The sequence below is a fragment of the Carcharhinus amblyrhynchos genome, chromosome 19, assembly GCF_965287045.1.
Source record: "Carcharhinus amblyrhynchos chromosome 19, sCarAmb.v2.hapA, whole genome shotgun sequence".
Taxonomy (NCBI): Eukaryota; Metazoa; Chordata; class Chondrichthyes; order Carcharhiniformes; family Carcharhinidae; genus Carcharhinus; species Carcharhinus amblyrhynchos.
In genome coordinates this window covers 15252442-15277782 of record NC_137342.1, presented here as the reverse complement: position 1 = coordinate 15277782, position 25341 = coordinate 15252442, and the positions used below count along the sequence as shown (strand labels likewise).

General features: G+C 43.0%; 1 protein-coding gene across 3 annotated transcripts in view; it reads left to right on the top strand.

Annotated features, from left to right (window-relative positions):
* LOC145355323 (ATP-binding cassette sub-family D member 2-like) overlaps nucleotides 1-25341 on the top strand; it is a 91886-nt gene that overhangs the window by 3519 nt on the left and 63026 nt on the right. For 2 of the 3 annotated variants that reach the window (XR_013888953.1, XM_080207283.1), the window contains exons 2-3: nucleotides 21081-21261; nucleotides 24544-24668. Coding sequence is in view for 2 of the 3 variants with exons in the window: in XM_080207283.1 (XP_080063409.1) it covers nucleotides 21081-21261; nucleotides 24544-24668 (306 nt within the window). In the remaining variant the exon portion in view is untranslated. Of the gene's footprint in view, nucleotides 1-21080; nucleotides 21262-24543; nucleotides 24669-25341 lie in introns of those variants that run through there. The other variant, XM_080207284.1, reaches the window with a different exon arrangement.

The window sequence follows — 25341 nt, the reverse complement described above, 5'->3', positions numbered from 1 at the left end:
TTCTGTCTGACCTAGTTTTCCTGATGTGGGTATGCCGGCGTTGGACTGGCGTAAACACAGTAAAAAGTCTGACAACACCAGGTTTTAGTCCAACCTGGTGTTGTCAGACTTTTTACTGTGTTTACGCCAGTCCAACGCCGGCATTCCCACATCATGACTAGTTTTCCTAATCCAGAGGCAGATGATTGGACTCTGAGAGGCCAGCTGAATTGGTGGTAATTTCCTAATTTGTGAAAAGTATCAGTTATTTGATTGTAGGAGAAACCACATGACACAGTGAGTTAGAATATCAGGTTTGATTCCTGAACAAAGAACAAAAACAGCCTGGTAACAGGCCCTTTGGCCCAACGAGCCCGCGCTGCCATTTTAACATTACCAGTCTCCTCCACCCACCCACCCATGACCCTTATCTATTGTTTATGGCATTCCACATTGAGGGAAACTAATTTAGGACAATTTATCACCTCCAATCAGCCTAATAGTACATCTTTGGGGTGTGGGAGGAAACCGGAGCACCCGGAGAAAACCCACGTAAGCACGGGGAGAATGCGCAAACTCCCACAGACACCGGCCCAAATCCATGTGTCTGCACAGAAAACAGTGATAGTCACTGAGCTGTCGAGTTGCCCAGCATCTGGTCTAGTTTAAGCACACACTAACGACATGAAGCACTAGGCCACTCTCGAACATTCAAGAGCAGCCCAAGTACGACCCATCGCGTGTATGTCCCTTGTCGGACAACAAGGCGGACCGACTTAAAACCTGTGAATTAAAAGAGAAAAACATTATTATCATAACTCATCCTTTTACATTACCAGGGATGTCCCAATGCTAATGAACCTTATTTAAAACAATCTCCTATATCCTCCCATCTCCAACCCACTCATGTGCCTGTCTAAGTTACTCTTAAACAACTCCAGCGTGCCTGCCTCCACCACCTTACTTGGCAGAGCATTCCATACCCCCACTACCCTCTCTGAAAAACCTCCCCCTAATATCCATGTTATACCTCTCCCCCCTCACCTTAAGCCCGTGGCCCCTTGTACTGTGTCTCTCTGACATAGGAAATAGCTTACCTCTGTTTACTCTATCTATACCCTTCATAATCTTATACCTCTATTAGATCCCCCCTCAGTCGCTGTCTTTCAAGGGAAAACGGCCCCAATTTGCTCAATCTTTCCTCATAACCCAGTCCTTCCATACCAGGCAACATCCTGGTGAACCTCCTCTGCACTCTCTCCAGAGTCTCCACGTCCTTCCAGTAGTAAGGCAACCAGAACTGGACGCAGTACTCTAAATGCGGCCTAACCAACGTTCTATACAACTGCAACATTAGACTCCAGCTCTTATATTCTATGCCCGTTCCTATAAAGGCTGACGTACCATAGGCTTTCTACACAACCTTCTCCACTTGTACAGCCACCTTCAAAGACTTGTGCACTTGCACCCTCAGGTCCCACTGCATTTCTATACTCTTTATAGGCTTATCCTTTATCATATAACTCCCCCCTACGTTATTCCGGCCAAAATGCATCACCTCACATTTATCCGGATTAAATGACATTTGCCATATATCTGCCCAATATACCAGCCTATCAATATCCCGTTGTATTGCCAGACACTGCTCCTCACTGCCCGCCAATGCAGCTATCTTAGTGTCGTCTGCAAATTTGCTGATCACACCACTTACTCCCTCTTCCAAGTCATTTATATATACTAAAAAGAGAAGAGGTCCCGGAACTGAGCCCTGCGGCGCACCACTAGTGACAGACCTCCAGCTAGAAAAGGACCCCTCCACTACTACTCTCTGTCTCCTCTTAGCAAGCCAGTTCTCAACCCATTTAGATACCTGGCCTTGTATCCCATGAGCCTTAATCTTTTCTACCAACCGACCATGAGGGACTTTGTCAAATGCCTTACTGAAATCCATATAGACGACATCAATGGCTTGTCCTTCGTTGACTGTTTTTGTCACCTCCTCAAAAAATTCTACCAGATTCGTAAGGCAAGACTTCCCCTTAACAAAGCCATGCTGCGTATCCTTAATCAGATCGCAACGCTCTAAGTGCTCATACATCCTGACACTAAGAATCCTCTCTATCAACTTGCCTACCACTGACACCAAACTCACCGGCCAATAGTTACCCGGGTTATCCCTCTACCCTTTTTAAACAACGGTACCACGTTTGCTATCCTCCAGTCCTCTGGGACCTCACCTATGTCCAATGAAGAGACAAAGATTTGCGTCTGAGGCCCAGCAATTTCATCTCTCGCCTCCCTAAGTAGCCTAGGATAATTGCTATCAGGTCCCGGAGATTTATCAGTTTTAATGCTACCTAAAAGCCCTAACACTTCTTCCCTCGTAATCGATAGTTCCTTCAATTGGTCTAAAGCTCCCTTGATGACTGTACCAGACATCAAGCCCCTCTCCTTCGTGAATACCGATGCAAAGTATTCATTCAGGATCTCCCCATTCCCTCGGACTCCAAGCACAATTCCCCTCCTCTGTCCCTGAGGGGACCGATTTTTCCCCTAGCCACCCTTTTGTTCCTAACATAGGAGTAAAACGCCTTTGGATTTTCCTTAATCCTACCTGCCAAAGCCACTTTATGCCCCCTTTTTGCCTTCCTAACTCCCCTTTTGAGATCCCTCCTACTCTCTCTGTACTCCTCCAATGCTCTCTCCATTCCCAGTTGCTTAGACCTAACATACGCCTCTCGTTTCTTCCGGACCAGGTCCTCAATATCTCTAGTAATCCACAGCTCTCTAATCCTACCTTTCCCATCCTTCCTCCTAACCGGCACATGCCTTTCCTGCACCCATTTCAGTTTTCCCTTGAAAGACTCCCATGTGCCTAACGTGGACTTGCCCTCAAACAGCCTATCCCAGTCTGTATCCCTAAGCTCCTGCCTAATCCGGCTGTATCTAGCCTTCCCCCAATCTAGCACCCTCCCCTTAGGACAGCACTCATGTTTTTCCATTTGTATCCTAAAGTAGACAGAGTTGTGGTCACTATTAGCCACATGTTCACCTACTGCAACCTCAACCACCTGACCCGGCTCATTGCCCAGAACTAAATCTGGTATAGCCCCCTCTCTAGCCGGGCTATATACATACTGCTCCAAGGATCCTTCCAATACACATCTTACGAATTCCTCCCCGTCCGAACCCCCGGCTCTAGGCACCTTCCAATCCACCCCAGGGAGATTAAAATCTCCCACTACAACAACCCTGTTCCTCCTACACTTATCCAAAATGTCTCTACATATACCCTCTTCCACTGCCTGCGGGCTGTCGGGCGGCCTGTAGTACACCCCTAGCATAGTGATCGCTCCCTTCCTATTCCTGAACTCCACCCAGAGACTCAATTCCTAACCCCTCTATATTATCCTCCCTCTGCACCACTGTGATGTGCTCCCTAACTAACAGCGCCACTCCCCCTCTTTTCGACCCTCTCCTGTCATGCCTAAAACACTTATACCCAGGAATATTTAGCTGCCAGTCCTGCCCTTCCTTTATCCACGTCTCCGTGCTTAACAAACTGTAAGGCTGAATATCAGAATCCTAAGTGGGGAGAATTTGGACATTCTGAATCCAGTTCCTGTTGAGTACACAAAAGTGGTCATAATTACAGATTGTTACTGGAATTCTACCGCCCCACCCGCCATGGAATAGGAGCAGGCGAGGGCAGACAATTTAAATGTCCATTGACCTCGGGTGGCATTCTCTGGTCTTGGGTCCTGCCCAGCCTTAGAAGTCTTACTGTGAGAAATCGGAGGGATAGCTAGTGCGAGATGTTGCATTTATACAGTGGTGAGCTTATGCTGAGTGACACTGAGGCAAAAGTACATTTTGATGTAGTCTAGGCAACTTGCATCAAAAAAAATTGTACCTGATTGAAAATGTTTGACACAGACTCTAGGGTTTAAATTTTTGTATAGACTTTGGATCCACTGAACCATAGAATCCCTACAGTGCAGAAGGAGGCCATTTGACTAATTGAATGCGCACCGACTCTCCGAAAGAGCATTTACCCAAGCACAATTCTCCTAACTGCACACATTTACAATGGCTAATCCACCTACCCTAAAATCTTTGGACTGTGGGAGGAAACTGGAGTACCAGGAGGAAATCCACCCAGACACAGGGAAAACCTTCAAACTCCAATATGCAGCCACCCAAGGCTGGGTCCTTGGCAGTGTGAGGCAATGGTGCTAGCCACTGCCACCATGCTGCCAGGATTATATGAGGTCCCAAGACTACGCTCGCTAATAGTGAGACTGATGGCATAGTCTCCAGAGAATTGACCACCTGATTTCCTGTACACCCTCTCGCTGCCCTGTTAAGGACAATGTGCTGTCAATGTTGCATGCCCAACCTGACAGCTAGCAGCTGTTGGGTCTTAGCAGCCCAATCAGATGGAAGTGCCCTTGGAATTATGGTACAAATCATACCTTACCAACGCCAAAACTATTTGGATCCTCAGAGGGAAGACTCTGACAGGAGGAACTTCTTCACTCAAAGGGTGGTGAATCTCTGGAATTCTCTGCCCGTTGAAGTGGTGGAGGCTGCCTCGCTAAATATTTTTAAGAAGCGGGTTGATGGGTTTTTGATAAGAGAGGGGATTAAGGGTTATGGGGAGAGGGCGGGAAAGTGGAACTGAGCCACAACAGATCAGCCATGATCTTATTGAATGGCGGGGCAGGCTCGAAGGGCCAGATGGCCTACTCCTGCTCCTATTTCTTATGTTCTTATGTTCTTATGACAGTGTTATTTGTACTACAAATGGTGGCATTCCTGCTCATGGCCCTGTTGTTGGGGCAAGTATACTGACAGCCCCCACAATCGATAAATAATGGGGAAGCTGCAAAAAATGCCCCTGTTGGAGTCTTAGCAACATGACAAATGTTTTGCTTTCCAGGCACCCCTTGAGAAATATTCTTGGTGGCAGGAATGCATAAACACCCCAAAAATGGCTCCCTCCTATTTTCCCAGCTATCCACATACATACAGTCGCCACCACTGGTCGCCAAACCTCTGCTCCATCAGGCCAAGAACAATCAGCTTTATATGTCAGAGAGTTATCTTATTTTCTGTTACGAAATAGAGTGTTCATCCCAATTTCTTCTAATGTAATAATTCTATCTCCAGTTGCAATAATACCAAATAAAATTTCACACACACGATGAAATGTATGGTTTGGAGGCTCGACTGTGGCACATAGAAACTTCTGCTACAGGCCCTGATCAAAATAAAATGAATTCCTATGAAAAATTTCTTCAAAGCAGGAAGATGCTTCAAATAATTTAGATAGACCATAACAGTTTAGCACATTGGATTTTGCAATCATGATTACTGCAAATCTCAGAAGAATAAAAAAGTCACTAAATTAAACGTTGCTACAGATCTCATTCTACTTTGAGACTCTAACATTTTTCTTTTGAAATAAACAGAAAAATGCTATAGATCCTGGAAATCCAAAACAGAGAATGCTAGAAACATAAAGTTGCAGTTCAGTCAGTGCATTCAACAGCCAGCATCTATTTCCCATCCCTAGTGAGCCACCTTCTTGAACTGCAGCAGTCCTTGTGGTGAAGGTACCCACTTTGTAATGTTGGGAAGGGAGTTCCTGGATTCTGATCCAGCAACAATGAAGGTTCTGCGGTATATTTCCAAGATGTGGAGATGTTGGCTTTGGACTGAGGTAAACACAGTAAGAAGTCTCTCACACCAGGTTAAAGTCCAACATGCTTATTTGGTAGCACAAGCCACTAACTTTTGGAGCGCTGCTCTTTCGTCAGTTAAGTGGGGGTTCAGTTCACAAACAGGGCATATAAAGACACAAATTCAATTTACAAAATAATGGTTGGAATGTAAGTCTTTACAGATAATCAAGTCTTAAAGGTACAGGCAATGCGAGTGAAGAGAGGGTTAAGCATAATGTCCACAATATGTAGACAATACACATCTCTTTAACCTGTGCTTAAACCTCTTACCACTCTCATTGTCTGTACCTTTAAGACTTGATTATCTGTAAACTCTGGCATTCCAGTCATTATTTTGTAAATTGAGTGTGTTTTTATTTGCCCTGTTTGTGAACTGAAATCCCACACCTGACGAAGGAGCGGCGCTCTGAAAGCTAGTGGCTCGTGCTACCAAACAAATGTGTTGGATTTTAACCTGGTGTTGTGAGAAATATTATTGTATATTTCCAAGACAGGATAGTATGGGACATAAAGAGGAGTTTGAGGATGGTGATTTTCCCACGTACCTTCTGTCTTGTCCTAGACAATAGAGGTGGTATGTGAGGTGCTGTTAGAGCTATGGGAAATTGCTGCATTGCACCTTGAATATCATACAAACTATGGTATAGAGTGCTTTGGTGGAAGGGCTATTTAAGGTGATAGATGGGGTGCCAATCAAGTGGACTGTTTATCTTCATGGTATCAAGCTTTGTGAGTGTTATTGAAGCTGTGCTCACCTAGTAAGTGGAGAATAGTTTATCACACTCCTGATGTAAGCCTTATAAATGGTGAAAAGGCTTTGGGAAATTGGAATTTGTAGAACACCCAACCCAGCTTCTGATCAATTAATTGGCTGTCTTTGAAAAAGTGCAGATGTGTAAATGTTTCAGGTGCCCTTCTGAATGCACTCCTTAATTTTTTTTCTCAACATCTGGAACGCTAGTTGAAAAAGCAGCAAGCACTGAATGTGGTGGTTGTGGGTGTGGTAGTAAGGTGTTTAAAATGTACTGCAAAGGAGTTGGTGGTATTTTGTTTCGGTAGGCACACTCTGGAAACGCTGAAACGAGTTGATGGACTGGACAAGTCAGACATTATGAAATTAAGAGGTCACGTGCTGAGATGGAGTCAGGATAATTTTCTTGTTATCTTCTACCTGAGGAGTAATGGAGGCATTTCTGTAGTTCAGGCTTGACTATTCTTCTGGGATTGGGAAACAAACATCAGGATTGTTCCAGGATCCAAGGGATATCGTGACTTTGTCTCAACTTTCATGGAGTCAGTTAGTCGATTGATTGTAGGACAAGTTTGGCAGCTGCAGCGCTGTCAGTAGGATCAAGGAGCAATGAATAATGCTAAAGTGGCTGACCATGAACAGATTGTGGAAGGCAAACTGGACTGTTCAGTGGAGAGGATGAAGAGAAACAGGGAGTTGTAAATGAAGGGGATGCGGTGCACAGGAGCTTGTTGACCAGGATGCCAAAGACTCAACTCGGGCTTCTATTGCCCCAAGTTTGTTCTCATGATCTCCTGTTTACCATAGGTTCAAACATTACAGGGGAAGGACAGATTCCCGTTTCTGTGCTGGGGCAAATGTCCTGGACAGACGTCAGAACAACTTAAAAATTGAGCAATTTATTAGAATGTTTTGACGATTAACTAGCGATGGACATAAAGAGGAATCAATAGATGTAGTACAGTTGGATTTACAAAAGATATTCAATAAAGTTCCACACAAAAGGTTAGTAGGCAAGTTAGGTGCTCATGGAGTTGGAGCTTGTATATTGGCATGTATATGGCATTGGTGAACAGAGGAAACAATGACTAGAGGTAAGCAAGGCTTTTACAGACTGGCAGATGGACTAATAAGTGTCACAAGGATCAATGCTGCAGCCTTAGATAAATTCATCTATCTCCTTATCATAGTCATTAATATAACTTGGGAAAAATTAAGTTTGATGGTGCAAAACTAGATGGGAAGGTAAGCTGTAAGGAAGATACAAAGATACTACAAAGAGATATAGACTGGTTAAATGAGTGAGCAACAAAGTGACAGATGGAGTATAATTTGGAGAAGTATGAACCAGTTAGTGCGGCTAATGGTATGCATGCACTTGGAGTGGATTCTTGTTGCACCCCAACTGGGGTTCCTCAAGTCACCCAGGGCGCCAGCCAAGGATGAAGCAGTTGCTAAGTAGGATGAGGATGTCACCTCTCTCAGGGTGCTATTCATCAGTCTCCTTTGCCTCTCTGACTCATGTGGCCCTGTGATACTGCCCCAGCAATTATACCCGTGTAACAGTGTCTGGAGAGGCCTCTGCTGTATTTAATGTGGTGAAGGAAGGAAGGATCCTTGAATGGCTACAATGACACCTCGGCACAGATATGCATCATTCATTAGTGTTAAGAGTGGGCCTGTTCCAAGGTTTTTAGGGAATGTTTTAACAAAGGCATCTCAACTTGAGTTCCAGATCATGCTGACTTGGGTCAGATAGGCTCAGCTGAAACAACTGTGGTCTGAAAATCACTTACATTGATAGAATCCGGGCAAGACCTTTTAAGTGCTGCACTGTCAGCTAATTCCTTTTGCAACTGTGGCAACTCCGTATTCTACATCCTCTTCCTCTGATAAGCTATGTACACCCCTCATCGCTTTCAAGATCAACTCCTTCATGGAGGGTCATGATATGGAGGGTACCTCAGGCTACCACAATGCATAAAACCCTTTCAGGAGTGTACTGCATGGCCATCCAACCAGACCAGACCAGCCACTGAAATGGCATCTTTAGAAGTCCTGTGGCTTGTTTGGTGGCCCCTGTATGCAGGTTTGATTTTTGATTTGATTTATTAATGTCACATGTATTCGTATACAGTGAAAAGTATTGTTTCTTGCATGCTATACAGACAAAGCATATCATTCATATGGAAGGAAATGAAAGAGTACAGAATGTAGTGTTAACAGTTATAGCTAGGGTGTAGAGAAAGATCAACTTAATGCAAAGTAGGTCCATTCAAAAGTCTGATGGCAGCAGAGAAGAAGCTGTGCATGAGTTGGTTGGTACATGACGACAGACTTTTGTATCTTTTTCCCTAGGGAAGAAGGTGGAAGAGAGAATGTCCAGAGTGTGTGGGCTCCATAATTATGCTGGCTGCTTTTCTGAGGCAGTGGGAAGTGTAGATAGAGTCATGGATGAAAGGCTGGTTTGTGTGATGGATTGGGCTATGTTCACGACATTTTGTAGTTCCTTGCAGTTATGGGCAGAGCAGGAGCCATACCAAGCTATGAGACAACCAGAAAGAAAGCTTTTGATGGTGCATCTGTAAAAGTTGGTGAGAGTCATGCCAAATTTCCTTAGTCTTTTGAGAAAGTAGAGGCATTGGTGGGTTTCTTTTACTATAGTGTTGGCATGGGGGGACCCAGGACAGGTTGTTAGTGATCTGATCAGGTGGTTTCAGTTGCAGCACCTCTGTGCCTCTGCCTTAGGATCCTGTTCAGAATAAGTAGCCATCTCCAAGAATCCATAAAGTTTGAGGGTGGGAGAGAGACGAAGCACTGTGGCTCACTGGACTGCCAGAGGACGAAATGTTTGTGTTTAGCACCGTGCAATTTCAGTGTAATGGGAAACTGGTTCATTAGAAATTGTTATTCATAACGTTATGCAGTGTAAACTCAATAGGTGTTTACTTAAATATACTCGAGAATAAGAACTGGGAGCATTGCTTCATTCAAATAATCAATTATGTATGTAAAAAAAAACAAGTATTTTGTTTGAATTACAACCAGCTAGTGTAACAATGCACTGCAAGTTGTGAATGAATTCTGTTGCTATCATAAGATTGATAGCTAAGTACGACTGCACCCTAACCCAGTATAATTCCTGCAGGAGCAATTAAATTTTTTCCATTTGTTGTGCTGTACTCCTGGAGCTGAAATTTAGTGTTGATACTGAGAGATGTAAGATTTAATTTTCACTCATTAGTCCACACATTTTCACTTGACTCTGTTCAAACAAATGCAATTACTTCTATTTTGGGTGCTAAATTGAGAAAGGTTAAGAATTGTCCAATGTACATTCTTTAATCTTAAAGTTTGATGTCAGATAGGGACAGAAATGATTTACATTGAAGCATTATTCTTTACAACCCTGAAAGGAAGTGAATGTGACTGTTCTTTTCCTTGTTTACATACTTCTTATAAGAAGTTTGTTAACTACTCAAGAAGAGAATAACTCGGCCATTTCAGAGGGAAGTTAAGAGTTAGCCTCATTGCTATGGCTGTGGAGTCACATGTAAGCCAGACCTGGTAAGGATGGCAAATTTCCTTCCCTAAAAAGCATTAGCGAACCAGATGCATTTTTGCAACAATTGACAATTGTTCCATGGTCATCAGTAGATTTTTACTTCCAAATTTTTTTATTGAATTCAAATTTCACCATCTGCCATCGTGGGATTTGAACCCAGGACCTGAGATCTATAGTTTGAGTCTCTGGATTACAAGTCCAGTGGCAAGACCACTATGCCAGTACCTCCCCAAAGAGAATCAGATAAACATTGGTGGTGGGAAAACGATTGGTGGATGATCATTGCCAAGGCCAAAACTAACTAATTTAGAAAAGGAAGGGCTAATAAGGCAATTGTGTATTTATGACCTGATTGAGTTGTTCGAGTAACGGAAAAGCTCGGTGATGATAGAACAGTACATGCGGTATCGATGGGCATGGCAGTGCAACAAAATTTGAATCCTAAACAAGATCTTTGACATTGAACAAGTTTGCTAGTTAAGAAACTGTTTTCTTTAATGATAGATTAATAATTAATAGTGAATCTCTGGAATTCTCTGCCCGTTGAAGTGGTGGAGGCTGCCTCGCTAAATATTTTTAAGACGCGGGTTGATGGGTTTTTGATAGGAGAGGGGATTAAGGGTTATGGGGAGAGGGCGGGAAAGTGGAACTGAGCAGCGACAGATCAGCCATGATCTTATTGAATGGCGGGGCAGGCTCGAAGGGCTGGATGGCCTACTCCTGCTCCTATTTCTTATGTTCTTAGATGCTGAAATTATAATAGGCAGATTTCAAGGAAGTAGTTCTTATTCCTCCCATAATATCGTGGTCATCAGGCATTAGCCTGCCTTCTCAATTTAGGAGATGTCGCAATCCCAGGTAATGTAATCTGTGAGGATGCCCTAACTGCGACACCAGTTTGCAGTGGTGTATAACTTTATTTACAGGAACAATGTATCAGACCCAGTGGTAACAGTAACCAACCCAGTTGTAGTATAACACTTATTAAAGACTATCTATTATCATAAAGAGACACATGTACATGAACAGGCCTATAATAATCTAAGACAGTTACATATAACAATTACTAATAGGCCTACACAGGGTATGTAGAAATTACTTTTTTTGACCCAAAGTAGACTTAGAAGATCTGAACTCTTTGAGTACTTCCCTCTTAACAAGCAACATCCAATTCAATAAATCTATCAGTAAAGGTCAGCTTATAGTTAACACACTATGTCCAATTGAGTAGTTATTCTGGGGAATGTTTCTTCTTGGTTTAACAATGTTTTTGGAAGGTTTCTGCACCCTTGCTTCTGGCATGCTAGTTGGGACCAGCTTACAGGATGGAATCTGCCCTGCAGGATGCTCGATGGAAATTACATATCACACAAAGGTTACCAATATTATTTCCCTTTGCTGCTTTTCCAACTAATTAAGAACATAAGAACATAAGAAATAGGAGCAGGAGTAGGCCATCTAGCCCTTCGAGCCTGCCCCGCCATTCAATAAGATCATGGCTGATCTGTCGTGGCTCAGTTCCACTTTCCCGCCCTCTCCCCATAACCCTTAATCCCCTCTCTTATCAAGAACCCATCAACCCGCTTCTTAAAAATATTTAGCGAGGCAGCCTCCACCACTTCAACGGGCAGAGAATTCCAGAGATTCACCACCCTTTGAGTGAAGAAGTTCCTCCTCAACTCCGTTCTAAACCGCCTCCCCTTTATCTTGAGGCTGTGCCCCCTAGTCCTACTGTCTTTTTTGAGCGGGAAGAGTCTCTCCACCTCTATCCTATCCATCCCATTCATCATCTTATACGTCTCAATGAGATCTCCCCTCATTCTTCTAAACTCTAACGAGTACAAGCCTAGTTTATTCAGCCTCTCCTCATAGCTCAATCCCCTCAACTCCGGTATCAGCCTAGTAAACCTCCTCTGCACTCCCTCCAGGGCCAAAATATCCCTGCGCAGGTGCGGCGCCCAAAACTGCACACAGTACTCCAGTTGCGGCCTCACCAATGCCCTATACAGCTGCAACAAGACCTCCCTACTTTTATATTCAATCCCCCTCGCTATGAAGGCCAGCATCCCATTTGCCTTCCTGACCACCTGCTGCACCTGCAAGCTGGGTTTTTGCGACTCATGCACAAGGACCCCGAGGTCCCTCTGCACCGTCGCCTGCTGCAGTTTTTCGCCACGTAAGTAATAGTCCTTCCTACCATTCTTCCTACCAAAGTGGACCACCTCACACTTGCCAACATTAAATTCCATTTGCCATTTCCTGGCCCATTCGCCCAGCCTATCTAGATCCTTCTGCAGACTCTCCACACCCTCCGCACAATTTGCCTTTCCCCCAATCTTGGTGTCATCAGCAAATTTCGACACCCTGCACTCGGTTCCCTCCTCCAGATCATCTATATAAATGGTAAATAGCTGAGGCCCCAGCACCGACCCCTGGGGCACCCCACTAGTCACCAACCGCCAATCCGAATAGCACCCATTGACCCCCACTCTCTGCCTCCTATTTGACAACCAATCCTCTATCCACGCTAACACCCTACCCCCAACTCCATGTCCCCTGACCTTCTGCAATAACCTCTTGTGAGGTACCTTGTCAAACGCCTTCTGAAAATCCAGAAAGACCACATCCACCGGCTCTCCTCTATCCACTGCCCTAGACACGTCCTCATAGAACTCCAGTAAATTTGTCAGACACGACTTCCCTTTAATGAAACCGTGTTGCGTCCGCCCTATCAAGCAATTCCCTTCAAGATGCCTCGCAATTTCCTCCTTAATGACGGATTCTAACATTTTACCTACCACAGACGTTAAACTAACCGGCCTATAATTCCCCGCCTTTTGCCTGGCACCCTTCTTAAACAACGGCGTAACATTAGCCGTTTTCCAATCTTCCGGCACTTCCCCGGAATCCAGCGACGTCTGGAAAATAACCACCAAGGCATCCACTATAACGTCCGCCATTTCTTTCAGAACCCTCGGATGCATTCCATCCGGTCCTGGGGACTTGTCCACAATCAGCCCCTCCAGTCTGTCGAGCACCACCTCTCTAGTAACAGTAATGTCATTAAGACCCTCCATTCCTACCACCTTTCCATCTCTAACACCCGGCAAATTATTCACGTCCTCCTCCGTGAAGACAGAAACAAAAAAGTTATTCAAGACCTTAGCCATATCCCCATCCCCTACCACTAGGTCCCCTTTCTCATCCTCTAAAGGACCAACGTTCACCCTAGCCAGCCTCTTCCTTTTTATATATTTATAAAAACTCTTGCTATCCTTTTTTATATTAAGTGCTAGCCCAGCCTCATAGCTTCTCCTACCCTCCTTTATCAACTTCTTTGTCAATCTTTGTTGACATTTAAACCTTTCCCAATCCTCTTCTCGCCCACTGCTCTTAGCTACTCTAAATTCCTCCGCTTTTAATTTAACACTTTCCTTCACCTCCTTCGTTATCCACGGCTTATTACCTCTCTTCCTACTGTCCTTTTTAATCATCGGAATAAATTTCTGCTGAGCACCAAGAAAGATCTCCTTAAAGATCCTCCACTGCTCCTCAGCAGACCTACCTTCCAACGCACTCCCCCAGTCCACATTCGCCAATTCTTCTCTCATCCTACCATACTCCCCTCTATTCAAACAAAGGACGCGTGTCCGGGAACCCACTTTCTCCTCCTCCATCTGCACCAGAAACTCCACCATACAATGATCACTCTCTCCAAGAGGATCCTTCACCGCAAGGTCCCTAATTCTACCCGCCTCATTACATAGCACCAGATCCAAGATAGCTCGCTCCCTCGTCGGCTCCAACACACACTGTTCAAGGAAATTATCCCGGCAGCATTCCAAGAACTCCTCCTCGAGCCCACCTCGTCCAACATGGGTCGACCAATCAATATGCAGATTGAAATCTCCCATAACTACTGCCGTCCCATTCCTGCACGCCGCACTTATTTGCGTGTTAACAGCCCGCCCCACCTCCAGATCATTATTCGGGGGCCTATAGACGACACCCACCAGCGTCTTCCTCCCTTTGCTGTTCCTAATCTCCACCCACAACGATTCCACGTTCTGCTCTTTGGCTCCGATATCATCCCTTGCTACCACCTTGATACTATCCTTAATCAGCAGAGCTACGCCACCCCCTCTTTCCTCCTGCCTATCCTTCCTAAACACTTGATAGCCCTGTACATTCATCTCCCAGTCCCTGTCACCTTGCAGCCACGTCTCTGTAATGGCCACCAGATGGTATCCATTTGTGTCGATCTGCGCCACCAGCTCATCCACTTTATTCCGAATGCTTCGTGCATTCAGATAAAGCGCTTTCATCCCAGCCTTCACCTGGACCCTATTTGCCGTAACGCCACCAATTGGGACATCCTCGGCCTCTTCCCTTACCTGTACCCTATCCTTAACTTTAGACCTCGTAGCGTCACCTACCCTCGCACCCTCCCCCCCCCTAATTAGTTTAAAGCCCTGTCTACAGTCCTCTTTACTCAATTCGCCAACACTCTGGTCCCAGCACGATTCAGACCAACCCCATCCCGCCCGAACAAGTCCCACCTACCCCAATACTGGTGCCAATGCCCCATAAATTCGAACCCATTCCTCCCACACCAATCCCTGAGCCACCCATTCACTTCCTTTATCCTGTCAACCCTACGCCCGTCTGCACTTTATTAAGTTTTGAATGATTTGAAGTACTAGTGATCCAAAGATCAGGAAAGTTGAAGTTACAGTTCTTCTCGTAAGTCTTAAATATGAGGCCAAAATTTTTACTCCTAGGTCAGGTGATTTGATTTGTGTGTATTATTTATCTATTAGCAAAGAAACGCTGGGAGCGAAGCTGGGAGAATTCCTAGCTCTGTGAACCTTACCTTTATAAATTGCTGCCAGACATGGTGTTTTTGGTCTGAAGGTGCGGGCTCGATTAGAAGTTCAGGTGGGTGACCCAGGAAGAAGTAAGGAGGCTGCTGTGTGTGCAGGTATGCTGGATAGAATATCTGCTTCTGAGCCCCAGCACTGTGCCCAAAGATTTAAAAAAAAGTACATTGTTCGAGCCTTCACCCTACATACCCCCCTTATCCAATCCAACCCATACCACTTTGTACTACTGTATCCACTGCATGGCTATTTATAGATCCTATGACAACCCATGCCTCCCGCCCTTTATTCTGAAACCCACTATGCCAACTCGCCCTGTGTGCACCATGGATCAACATCAAAACCTATACAGAAATATTGGGATTGATCCTCCAGCCCTGCGTACCCAGGCGCAAATTGAATTATGGCTGGAGAATCTTCTGAGAGGGGCTATTATGCAGTTTTACTGGGGATTCTCCCTGCCCCACTGTGGTAATGTATGAAACTGACAATGTTTATCTTTGATTGACAGATTGCATATTTTATAAGGTTTAACCTCCTCTTCCTTAATGCAATATTTACAAAGTTCTCAAGATGCAATCAAGTGTGAAGGGAAAGAATAGCAAACGCGTTTCTTTGCTAATAGATAAATAATACACACAAATCAAATCACATCAAAAAGGTGCAGCCACCACATGCTAACCTCCCATTGAAACTGATCATAAAAGCACTTGGAAGGGGTTCCACAGCTGCTGTGGGTTATGACAGAAAGCAAAGGGTTCTCCCAGGAAGTCCTGAAGAGCGTTTTTAATACCTGGGCTAATCCCTATTATGGAATGGAGTGCAGTGGTGATTTTGAAGGTATCCAGGTGCCAAAGTAACCAGGGCATTTTAAAGGACAGAGGCTACATTGAATATCTTACCCCAGAATGCTGTCAGAATTTACCATCCTGAAACTGAACAATGCCATTCCCAGGGCAACAGAGACACCTGCAACCACTAGACTCCCATCCCCAATCCCAGAGGAGGGTCCAGAGGTCAAGACCCCACTCGCGCCCCCAAATCCTGAGCCCACGCAAGTCCTTTGGGGGGATGCTATCTCTGCAGCCTGGCAGCAACAGAGGTGAACATGGGCATCACTTAGTTCCTTTGGGCCAGTGTGTCACTGCTGGGAAGGGGGGAATTGAGAGCTCTGGCTTAGTGGCGGGGGGTAACCCCCATGGCCGAGCTGTGTGGACAGGGGATTGGTCAACCTGTTCTTTTAGTGATGGGGAGAGTTGGGGTGGGGGGCAGTGTTTGTTAAGGGATTGGCGGTGCTCCTCTTGCCTTAGGATCACCATGTTTGTTGTTCCGGGTGGGGTGAGGAGCCCTTTGGTCAGCATTGAGATCAGGACACCTTTTAAAAAGAACACCCAGATTTGTATAAAGCAGACTGGCTGGTGTGATTCCCGGGATGCATAAATTTAAGTGCTAAATGTGAGAAAATCCCACTTTACAGGCAATGCTAACACCAGTGGGGAAACAGCCCATTTACCATTGTGATAGCAGTTAGGCTGCAAATAGTTGAATTGCACCTGAGAAATTTTTTGGAGAGTTGTGCCCAATATTTTATAAAATAGAATTCGAAGTGTCAACTGCAGACTTCACTATAGTGAAAACATACCTTCATAAAGACCCACTTGCTGCATTCACATTTCTTTACATAAATCCTTGTAACAACAAACATTTCATTCAAATGCATAATCCCTTAAAGCAACAAGCACTGGTATTCATAGCCCCACTTCAAAGTGTTTATCACGGCTTGACATTTCCCTTTGACAGTTCCTTTTGACTTTTCAACAGCTTTCCTTGACACAATCAATAGGTCCTCTTGTTAGATGTTTTTAACAATTGATCTTGACGGGACTGTTGACTACAAGTGTTGGTTGCTCGAAGAACCTCAGCTCAGAATCGATGAGCTGGAATCTGAGCTTCAGATGCTTTGTTGCATGTGCGAGGGGAAGAATTACCTGGATGCTTTGTTTCAGGAGGGGGTCACACCTCTAACTTGGTCAGTGTTCAGGGAGAGCAGAATGTGACTGCAAGTGAGGGATCCTAAATTCAGGAACGGAGAAGAGTCAACTCTTGACTTTGCCCAATAGGTTTGAGGTACTTGGTCCCAGTGTGGACGAGGAAAGGGGCTGTAGAGTGCTAACCAACCACTGCACCGTGGTACAGGAGGCTGTTCAAATGGAGTGGCGGGGGGGGAGCAAAAAGACAACAGGTAATTGTAGGGGATTCTATAACTAAGGGAATTGATAGCATTCTTTGTCAGCAGGATTGAGAATCCCACATGATATATTACCTGTGTGGTGCCAGGGTGAGGGACATTTCTGACCAGCTTGAAAGGATATTAGGGCAGGAAGGGGAGTATCCAGTTGTTGAGGTGCATGTTAGGACAAATAACATATGCAAGACTAGAAAAGAGGACCTTTCTGAGAATTATCAGGCACTCGGAACTGAATTAAAAAATAAGTCCTCAAGGGTTATAATCTCTGGATTACTATCCGAGCCACGAGCGAATTGGGAAGTAAACACATGGCTAAAGGAATGGTGTGGGAAAGAGGGATTCCATTTCATCGGGCATTGGCATCAGTATTGGAACAGGAGGAATCAGGACCGGTGGGACGGTCTTCACCTGAGCCGATCTGGGTCCAGTTTCTAGGATAAATAAGATAGTTGCAAGGAATTTAAACTAGCAGTTGGGAGAAGGGGATGGGTTAAACTATGGGAAGTATGATGGTTAATGAAAAGCAAAGCAGTAGGTTAGCATGTGGGGAGAAGGGTTCGATTACATGGAAAATTATGAAAAAAGTTAAAAGGAAGGAAAACTCAGGAAATGTTATTAATGGAGGTGCTCAGATTCGAAAAGGTGGTGGAAAAACTACATAGGGCACTTTTTGAATGCTACGAGCATTGAGATAAGTAATAAGGTCAATGAGTTGATGGCACAATTCATCACAAACGTGTATGGTTTAGTGGCCATTACAGAGACATGGTTGCAGGGTGGTCATGTTTGGGAGTTAAGTATCCAGGGGTTTTGACTATTTGGAAGGACTGACAGGAAGGTAAGGGAGGTGGTGTAGCTCTGATATTTAAGGATAACTTCAAGGCGGTAATGAGAAATGACAGGTTCCAAGAAGATAAAGGTTGAATCCATTTGGGAGGAAATCAGAAATAGTAAGGAGAAAATGTCACTGATAGGCCTAGTCTATAGGCCACCAAATAATAACATCAAGGTGGAACAGACAATAAACAAAGAAATAACTGATGCATGTAAAAATGGTATGGTGATTGTCATGGGGGATTTTAATCTAATTGGTCAAACCAGTTTGGTCAAAGCAGTCTTGCGGAGGAGTTCATCGAATGTATCCGGGATGGTTTCCTGTAACGGTACGTAATGGAACCTACAAGGGAGCAAGCTATCTTAGATCTGGTTTTGTGTAATGAGACAGGAATAATTAATAATCTCAGTCAGGGATCCAGTTGGAAAGAGCGATAGTATGGTTGAACCATCGCATGGTTGAATTTAAAGTACAGATGGACGATGAGAAGGTAAAATCCAATATCAGTGACTTCTGCTTAAAGAAAGGAGACTACAATAGGATAAGGGACGAGTTGGCTAAGGTAGTCATAAAGTCTGCAGAGGGCTATAGATAGTCTGAGTGGGCAAGGGTCTGGCAGATGGAGTACAATGTTGGTAAATGTGAGGTCATCCATTTTGGCAGGAATAGCAGCAAAATCGATTATTATTTAAATGGTAAAGAATTGCAGTATGCTGCTATGCAGAGGGACCTAGGTGCCCTTGTGCATGAATCACAAAAAGTTTGTTTGCAATTGCAACAGGTAACTAAGGAGGCAAATAGAATTTTGTCCTTTATTGCTAGAGGGGTGGAGTTTAAAAGCAGGGAGGTTATGTTGCAGCTGTAAAAGGTAGTTGTGGTCTCCTTACTTGAGAAAAGATGTACCGGCACTGAAGAGGGTGCAGAGGAGATGGACTAGGTTGATTCTGGAATTGAGAGGGTTGGCTCATGAGGAGAGACTGAGTAGATTGGGATTAGACTTATTGGAATTTAGAAGAATGAGAGGGGAATCTTATAGAAATGTATAAAATTATGAAGGGAATTGATAGAAGCATGGAAGTGGTTTCCATTGGGGGTGAAACTAGAACTAGGGGGGCATAGTCTCAAAATAAGGGGGAACAGATTTAGGACTGAGTTGAGGAGAAACTTCTTCACCTGCAGGGTTGTGAATCTGTCGAATTCCCTGCCCAGTGAAGCAGTTGAGGTGACTGAATGTTTTTAAGGCAAGGACAGATATGTTTTTGAACAGTAAAGGAATTAAGGGTTATGGTGAGCAGGTGGGTAAGTTGAGCTGAGCCCATGAAAAGATCAGCCATGATCTTATTGAATGGCGGAACAGGCTTGAGGGGCCAGGTGACTTACTCCTGCTCCTAATTCTTATGTTCTTCTTGTATTCCAATGAGCGTGACAGTTAGACTTTATACACTTTTTATGCATGTCAATGTCTATTTGTTAACTTGTAGAGGGCGCCTAACTTTCCTCAAGTACCCCAAGACCAGACCCAAAGGGGAACTTTATCTCTCCTAAGTGGTACCCTGGCTATGCAAATGAATCCACAAAGTTTAGACCTGCTCTTACCAAGTCAGTTCTGCACACTTTGGGCTTCATACTTCTGGGCTGTGAAAATCTGACTTCATTATAGGTTTAAATGGCCAGCTGCGTCTCTAAACCAAACATGCATAAAATGTGAACTTTCCCATTAAAATGGGAAGTGCCATGTTTAGGAGTGGACGTAGGATTTTCAACCACTTCCACTATTTTCACCACAGCAAAGAAGCCCTTACTTGTGGGGAAAATCTGAGCTTTGGTTGACTTGTATGCTAAGACATTTTGGGAAAAACAATTCCTTGTGTTGCTGTTGAGAGTTATGTTTTCCAAGATGGACATTACATATTTGGCATATTTAAAACACAGTGGGCTAGCATCTCCTGTAGAGAAACAGAGCACTTTTGAGTTGAAACTTTTGTTCTTCAGAACTAAAAGAAGGTCAAAATGTGATGAATTTTATTCTGGGGAGAGGGGAGGAAGAACAGAATGGAAGGTCTGGGATAGGTTAGAAGGGCAGAGATGAAAATGGCAATGATGTCATGGAACTAAAGGTTAAAAGGGGTTGGCAATAATTTTAGTAAAGAAACAAAGCATTTGTCTAGAGTGAATGAATTGCAAAATAACGAACAGCACTTCTCCAAAGCAAAGACATGAAAAACAAGGGTAAGGCCTTCACATGGCAAAAGAAAACAGAGGCCGTAATTCTCTGGTTGGTTGCTAGTGGCAGATTTTCTGGTCCTGCTGGTAATGCACCTCCTTGCATGGGTTTCCTGGTGGTGTATTGTGGCGTGGATATAATGGGAAATCTCACTGACAGTGGCAGGAGCAGAAGACATCACCATGAGCAAACAGTATCCCACACCTTGCTGTTGAGAAATCTGATGGGAGGCTGGAGGATTCTGGCCAAAATTAAAGTGGAGGACAAGTTCATGGTCTGAAACTATTGGAAGCCTTTGCTGAGTCTAAAAGGCTGTAAATGCCTAATCAGAAGATGAGATGCCATTCCTTGAGCTTGTGTTGAGCATTGGCCAGGGACAAGAATATGACCCTGACAGCAAGGTAATGAATTAAAATGGCAAGCAAATGGAAGCTTAGGTCATGGTTATGGGTTGAGCAGTGCTGTTCTGCCAAGAATCACTAATTTGTTTTCTGGTCTCCCCAGTGTAGAAGACTGCATTGTAAGCAGCAAAAACCTATGGAGGCTCAGAGAGGAAGGGGTTAGAGTAGAAGTGCAGGAAATAAGTTGGGTATGGTTGAGGGGAATCCTTGGTAAAGGATGATTTTGCTTTTATTACAGAGCTGGCAGAAATGTTCCATCGGTATGCTGCAGTCATTTATTTTGTTTCATGTTATTGTTTACAAAGTTTAAGTTACTGTTTAAATTTTCAGCAACTCAACATATTTAATGCATGTGTTTGAAAATTTATGCTGGTGTATTTTGCTATTTTAAAATAATGTTGGTTATATGTAACATTTATACTTCTGCTGTCTTCTATTTTGTTTTCATAGGTGGAAATGAACCAGCTTCAGAAAAGCTACAAGTCACTTGCTGCTCAGATGAATCTTATTTTGTCTAAAAGACTTTGGTACATCATGTTGGAGCAGTTTCTAATGAAATATGTGTGGAGTGGGAGTGGATTAGTGATGGTAGCAGTACCCATCATCACAGCAACAGGTTTTGCAGACAATGGTAATGAAGCAAAATTTTGACAATTGATTTAAAAACTTGGTTTTGTATTGAGCCCCAGAATGTTAGGACCCATAAATTACTTGCTTGGTTAACGATTGCTAATGCTGTCATGGGAAAGCATTCCACAATAGCAAGGAAAAGAGTATTTCTACTGCTCCCACTTACTTGCTGGTGACTGATAGTGCTGGTACTGTTCAGTGTTATTTGGTGCTGAAGATTTGTGAAAATAAACTCCAGTAAGAAAAAGTCGTAATTCTTTCAACTTTGAATGTGCAGTGCTAGAAACAGAACGGAGCTGTTACATCGAGGATCAATGGAGCAAATAATTAATTAGACAGATGTTGTAGTATTTATGTCTCAGTGGAAATTTTATTAATTCTGGTGGATCTCTACAGCTTCCATCAATGATTGACCATGCCAGTTTCCTCAGTAAAATGTGTTTTAAACATCCCACTACGTTTTATATTCATTGAACTCAAACTTTGTCAGTTCAAACAGGCTGGCAAAATCAACTGACAGCATCTCCAAATACCTCTGCTTCTTTAATTTTTCTTTTACATGCTGTATGCCGCCTTCATTGCTTCTTCCAAGTGATGGTCAACATGGAGGAGCACTGGTTTATCAACTGAGTAAGGACAGCTTATGGTAATCAATAGGAGGCTGGTTTACAAAATTTTGACTTGATGTAATGAGACTTCATGGGGTCAAGAGTCAATGTCCAGGATATTCCATCAAATGGTATCCCTCTCTGCCACCATCTCCAGAGATCTATCCTGCTAGTGGGAAAAGAAAGACCAGGGATAGTGATAGAGCAATCTGGGATATTGGCTGAAAGATATGCTTCTGTGAATATGACTATTATTCCATGGGACAGCTGTTGCAATTTTGGTACTAGTTCCCAGACTTCGGTGCAGAGGATTTTGCATGATCTGAATCTAATACCAAGTCATCTGTCCAGTTTTTAGATATCTAGCCAAAGAAAAAAGTGATGTTATACTGAACCAAATTCAGGATTAATATTCAAATTCTCAACTATTTGTTCTTGAATTTTTTAGTTTCCTAAAAATGTGATGTTTTAATAGATTTAGTATAATGAGAGTTACTGATTTTGTGTTTCTAGTGTTTAGTGCGGGCAAATCAGAATCCTTGGCTGGAATTCTCCAGTCTCACACACCCAATGAGAATGGAAAATTTGGCACTCTGCCAAATCTCCATTCTCAGGAGTGGGACTAGATAAGAACAAAGAACAATTCAGCACAGGAAACAGTCCTTCGGCCCTCCAAGCCTGCGCCGCTCATTGGTCTAACTAGAGCATTCTTCTGTATCCCTCCATTCCCAGTCTGCTCATGTGGAGGGATACAGAAGAATGCTTTCTGAGTAGGCGCTGCTCCTTTGTCAGGTGGGTGAAGAGTTCAGAGGAGACAGATTTGTATTCAAGAGGGAAGATTGGAAATATTCTTTTTTTTAGTGAATTCTTATTGTTTGAAATACACTGCCTGAAATGATGGAAAGCAGATTCTGACGTAACTTTCAAAAGAAAATTTGATAAATATGGACATAAATTTGCAGGGCTATGGGAACTAATCGGATGACTCTTTCAACTTTCAAGTTGGGCTGAATGGCCTCCTTCCCTGCTATCTCTATGAATGTAATCAATATTTTGTTCCTTTGGATCCACATTGCACTATTGATCAGTGACTTAAATAACATAGTATACATAAGCCAATTACTTAGCATTTACTGTCAATACTCTAGATTTATTTAAACATTTATGTACTCATCCTTCTATTAAATAATCAAACTAATTGTTCATAACTGTCATTACTATGGCTGTTTATTTTGGTAATAGTACAAATAATTTTACTGGTGGCAGAAGGATGTAATATAGTTTGATAATCGCAGCCATGGGCAAGGTTAGAGAATTTCGGCTGTCGTCTTTCAACACAACTGCTTTATCTTTGTGTTTGAAAATTGTGGATCTCAATACAGAACCAGAAATCAGTATTAATACTGGAGATTCACTGCCCAAAAAATGTTAGTGGTCTTGAGTTTAGAGTTACAAATAAATTAAAATGTGATGAAATTGGAGGTGTGGTATTTAGCAATTCATTATACAGTTTCAACTCAATGTTTGCTGTGAAGATTTAAAGCGATTTGCGAAAGAAGCAAATGTGATGTGAGAAAAAACATTTTTACACAAGTGGTTCAGGTCTGGAACACGGTACTTGGAATTGTGCTGGATGCTGGTTTAATCCAGGCATTCAGTAGGGCAGTGCATGATTACTTAAGTAGAAACAATGTGCAGAGACATGGGGAAAACGCAAGGGAATGGCACTAAGTCATGATGCTCATTTGAAGAGCCTGTGCAGACATGATGGGCCAAATGGCTGCATCATAACAAAAAAGAGAAATTGAATTCTGTTCCTTTGGTCTCATTTGAAATACAACAGGTAATCAAGAATTAACCATGTGGGTAGCACTCTCTCCCTCTGGAGCCGTAAGATTCTGGGTTCAAATCCCACTCCAGGACATGAACGCAAAAATTAAAGTTGAGATTCCAGTGCAGTACTGTGGGAGTGCTGCAATGTGTTTCATAAGCAACATTAAACCAAAGCTGTGTCTGATCTCTCACCTGAATGTAAAAGATTCCATAGAACTAGAAGAGCAAGAGAGTTTTCCCCTTCTGTACTGGTCGATATTTTTCCCTCAGTCAGCATCACCAAAGACATTATCTGATCATCAGGTTGAGAGGTTGTGTGCTAGTTTGCTGCTGTTTCTCTCCATTACAAGTGACTACACTTGCTCTGCTTTTTAGACGTTTGGTTATGAAAAGAGTTACATAAATTCAAGTCTTTTGTTTTATTTACTCATCCAGTGTTTCACCTGATCATAAATAATAAGTATACTTTTCACGTAAACAGTTGATTGTTTCGCAGTACAAGTTTATCACTACAGCTGTTCATTTTAAGAGATTCTATAACATGATTTGTCTGCTGCTATGTAGCAACTCTAATCAGGTGCTCAAGTCAAGCAACATTAATGTTTTACAAGCATCAACATTTTGAAAATGACAGTATTTTGTTTGTTTGTAATTTGCACATGATTTCTCCAGTTAAAACGCAATGGATCGTCGAAGCATTGTCCAGTGTTTAGATTCTGCACACTATTATGGTGCTGCTATATTCTGTAACAGGAAAATTACATATATAAAGTTAGTATAATTAGTAAAACATTTATTATGTTCCATAAAATACAATTTAATATGTATAATTTTTTTTCAAGAGTCAGAAGATGGACACAAGCAAGTAAGTTTGGTTAGTGAACGAACTGAAGCTTTCACCACTGCACGCAATCTGCTGGCTGCTGGAGCTGATGCGATTGAAAGAATTATGTCTTCATACAAAGAGGTATTGTGCACCAAAAGAGTATGAATGAAGTTCAAGTCTATTTCCACGATAAATGATAATTTATGTAGGTGGTTTTATTCATGTATTTATTAAGTACAGTCAATGTAATTTTTAAGTTGAGCTTTCATGGGAAAAGCAGTGTTTTGAGGAGATCTAGTCTGTCCAGAAAATAGTGAGAAAGCTCACTTTTCTGTTTTGCAATTACATTAACATTACAATCCCCCAAGCAATTACAAAAGCACTTTGTCCACTAAATGCGGTAGCCAGTCAAAATATTTTTAACAGCACAGAAAAAATGCATGATTGTCCTGTTTTTACACAAGTTTGCAACTTGTAGACTTTTTTTAAAAAGCATAGAAGAAACCTTTTTCCTTTGTCTCTCTAAATTGTGCTCTATGTAAAGGCCCCACTAATGATCCATGCAGAGACAGAAAGAAAACAGTCATTTTCACTGGTACTGATATTGTTTTAGAAATGAACAGACTGAATTATGCAGCCGTCTTGTTGTTTTCTAGTGGATGAATAGAAAATTTTCTCCAATTAATATTAGAAAGACTGAAGCCTTTGTCTTCAGGTCTTTGTTCCCTAACTGCCAACTCCACATAATTCCCCAGCTGCTGTGTGAGGCTGAGGTTCCCTAGGTTGGTCCCTGAATGAAGTAAATTGGGCCTGT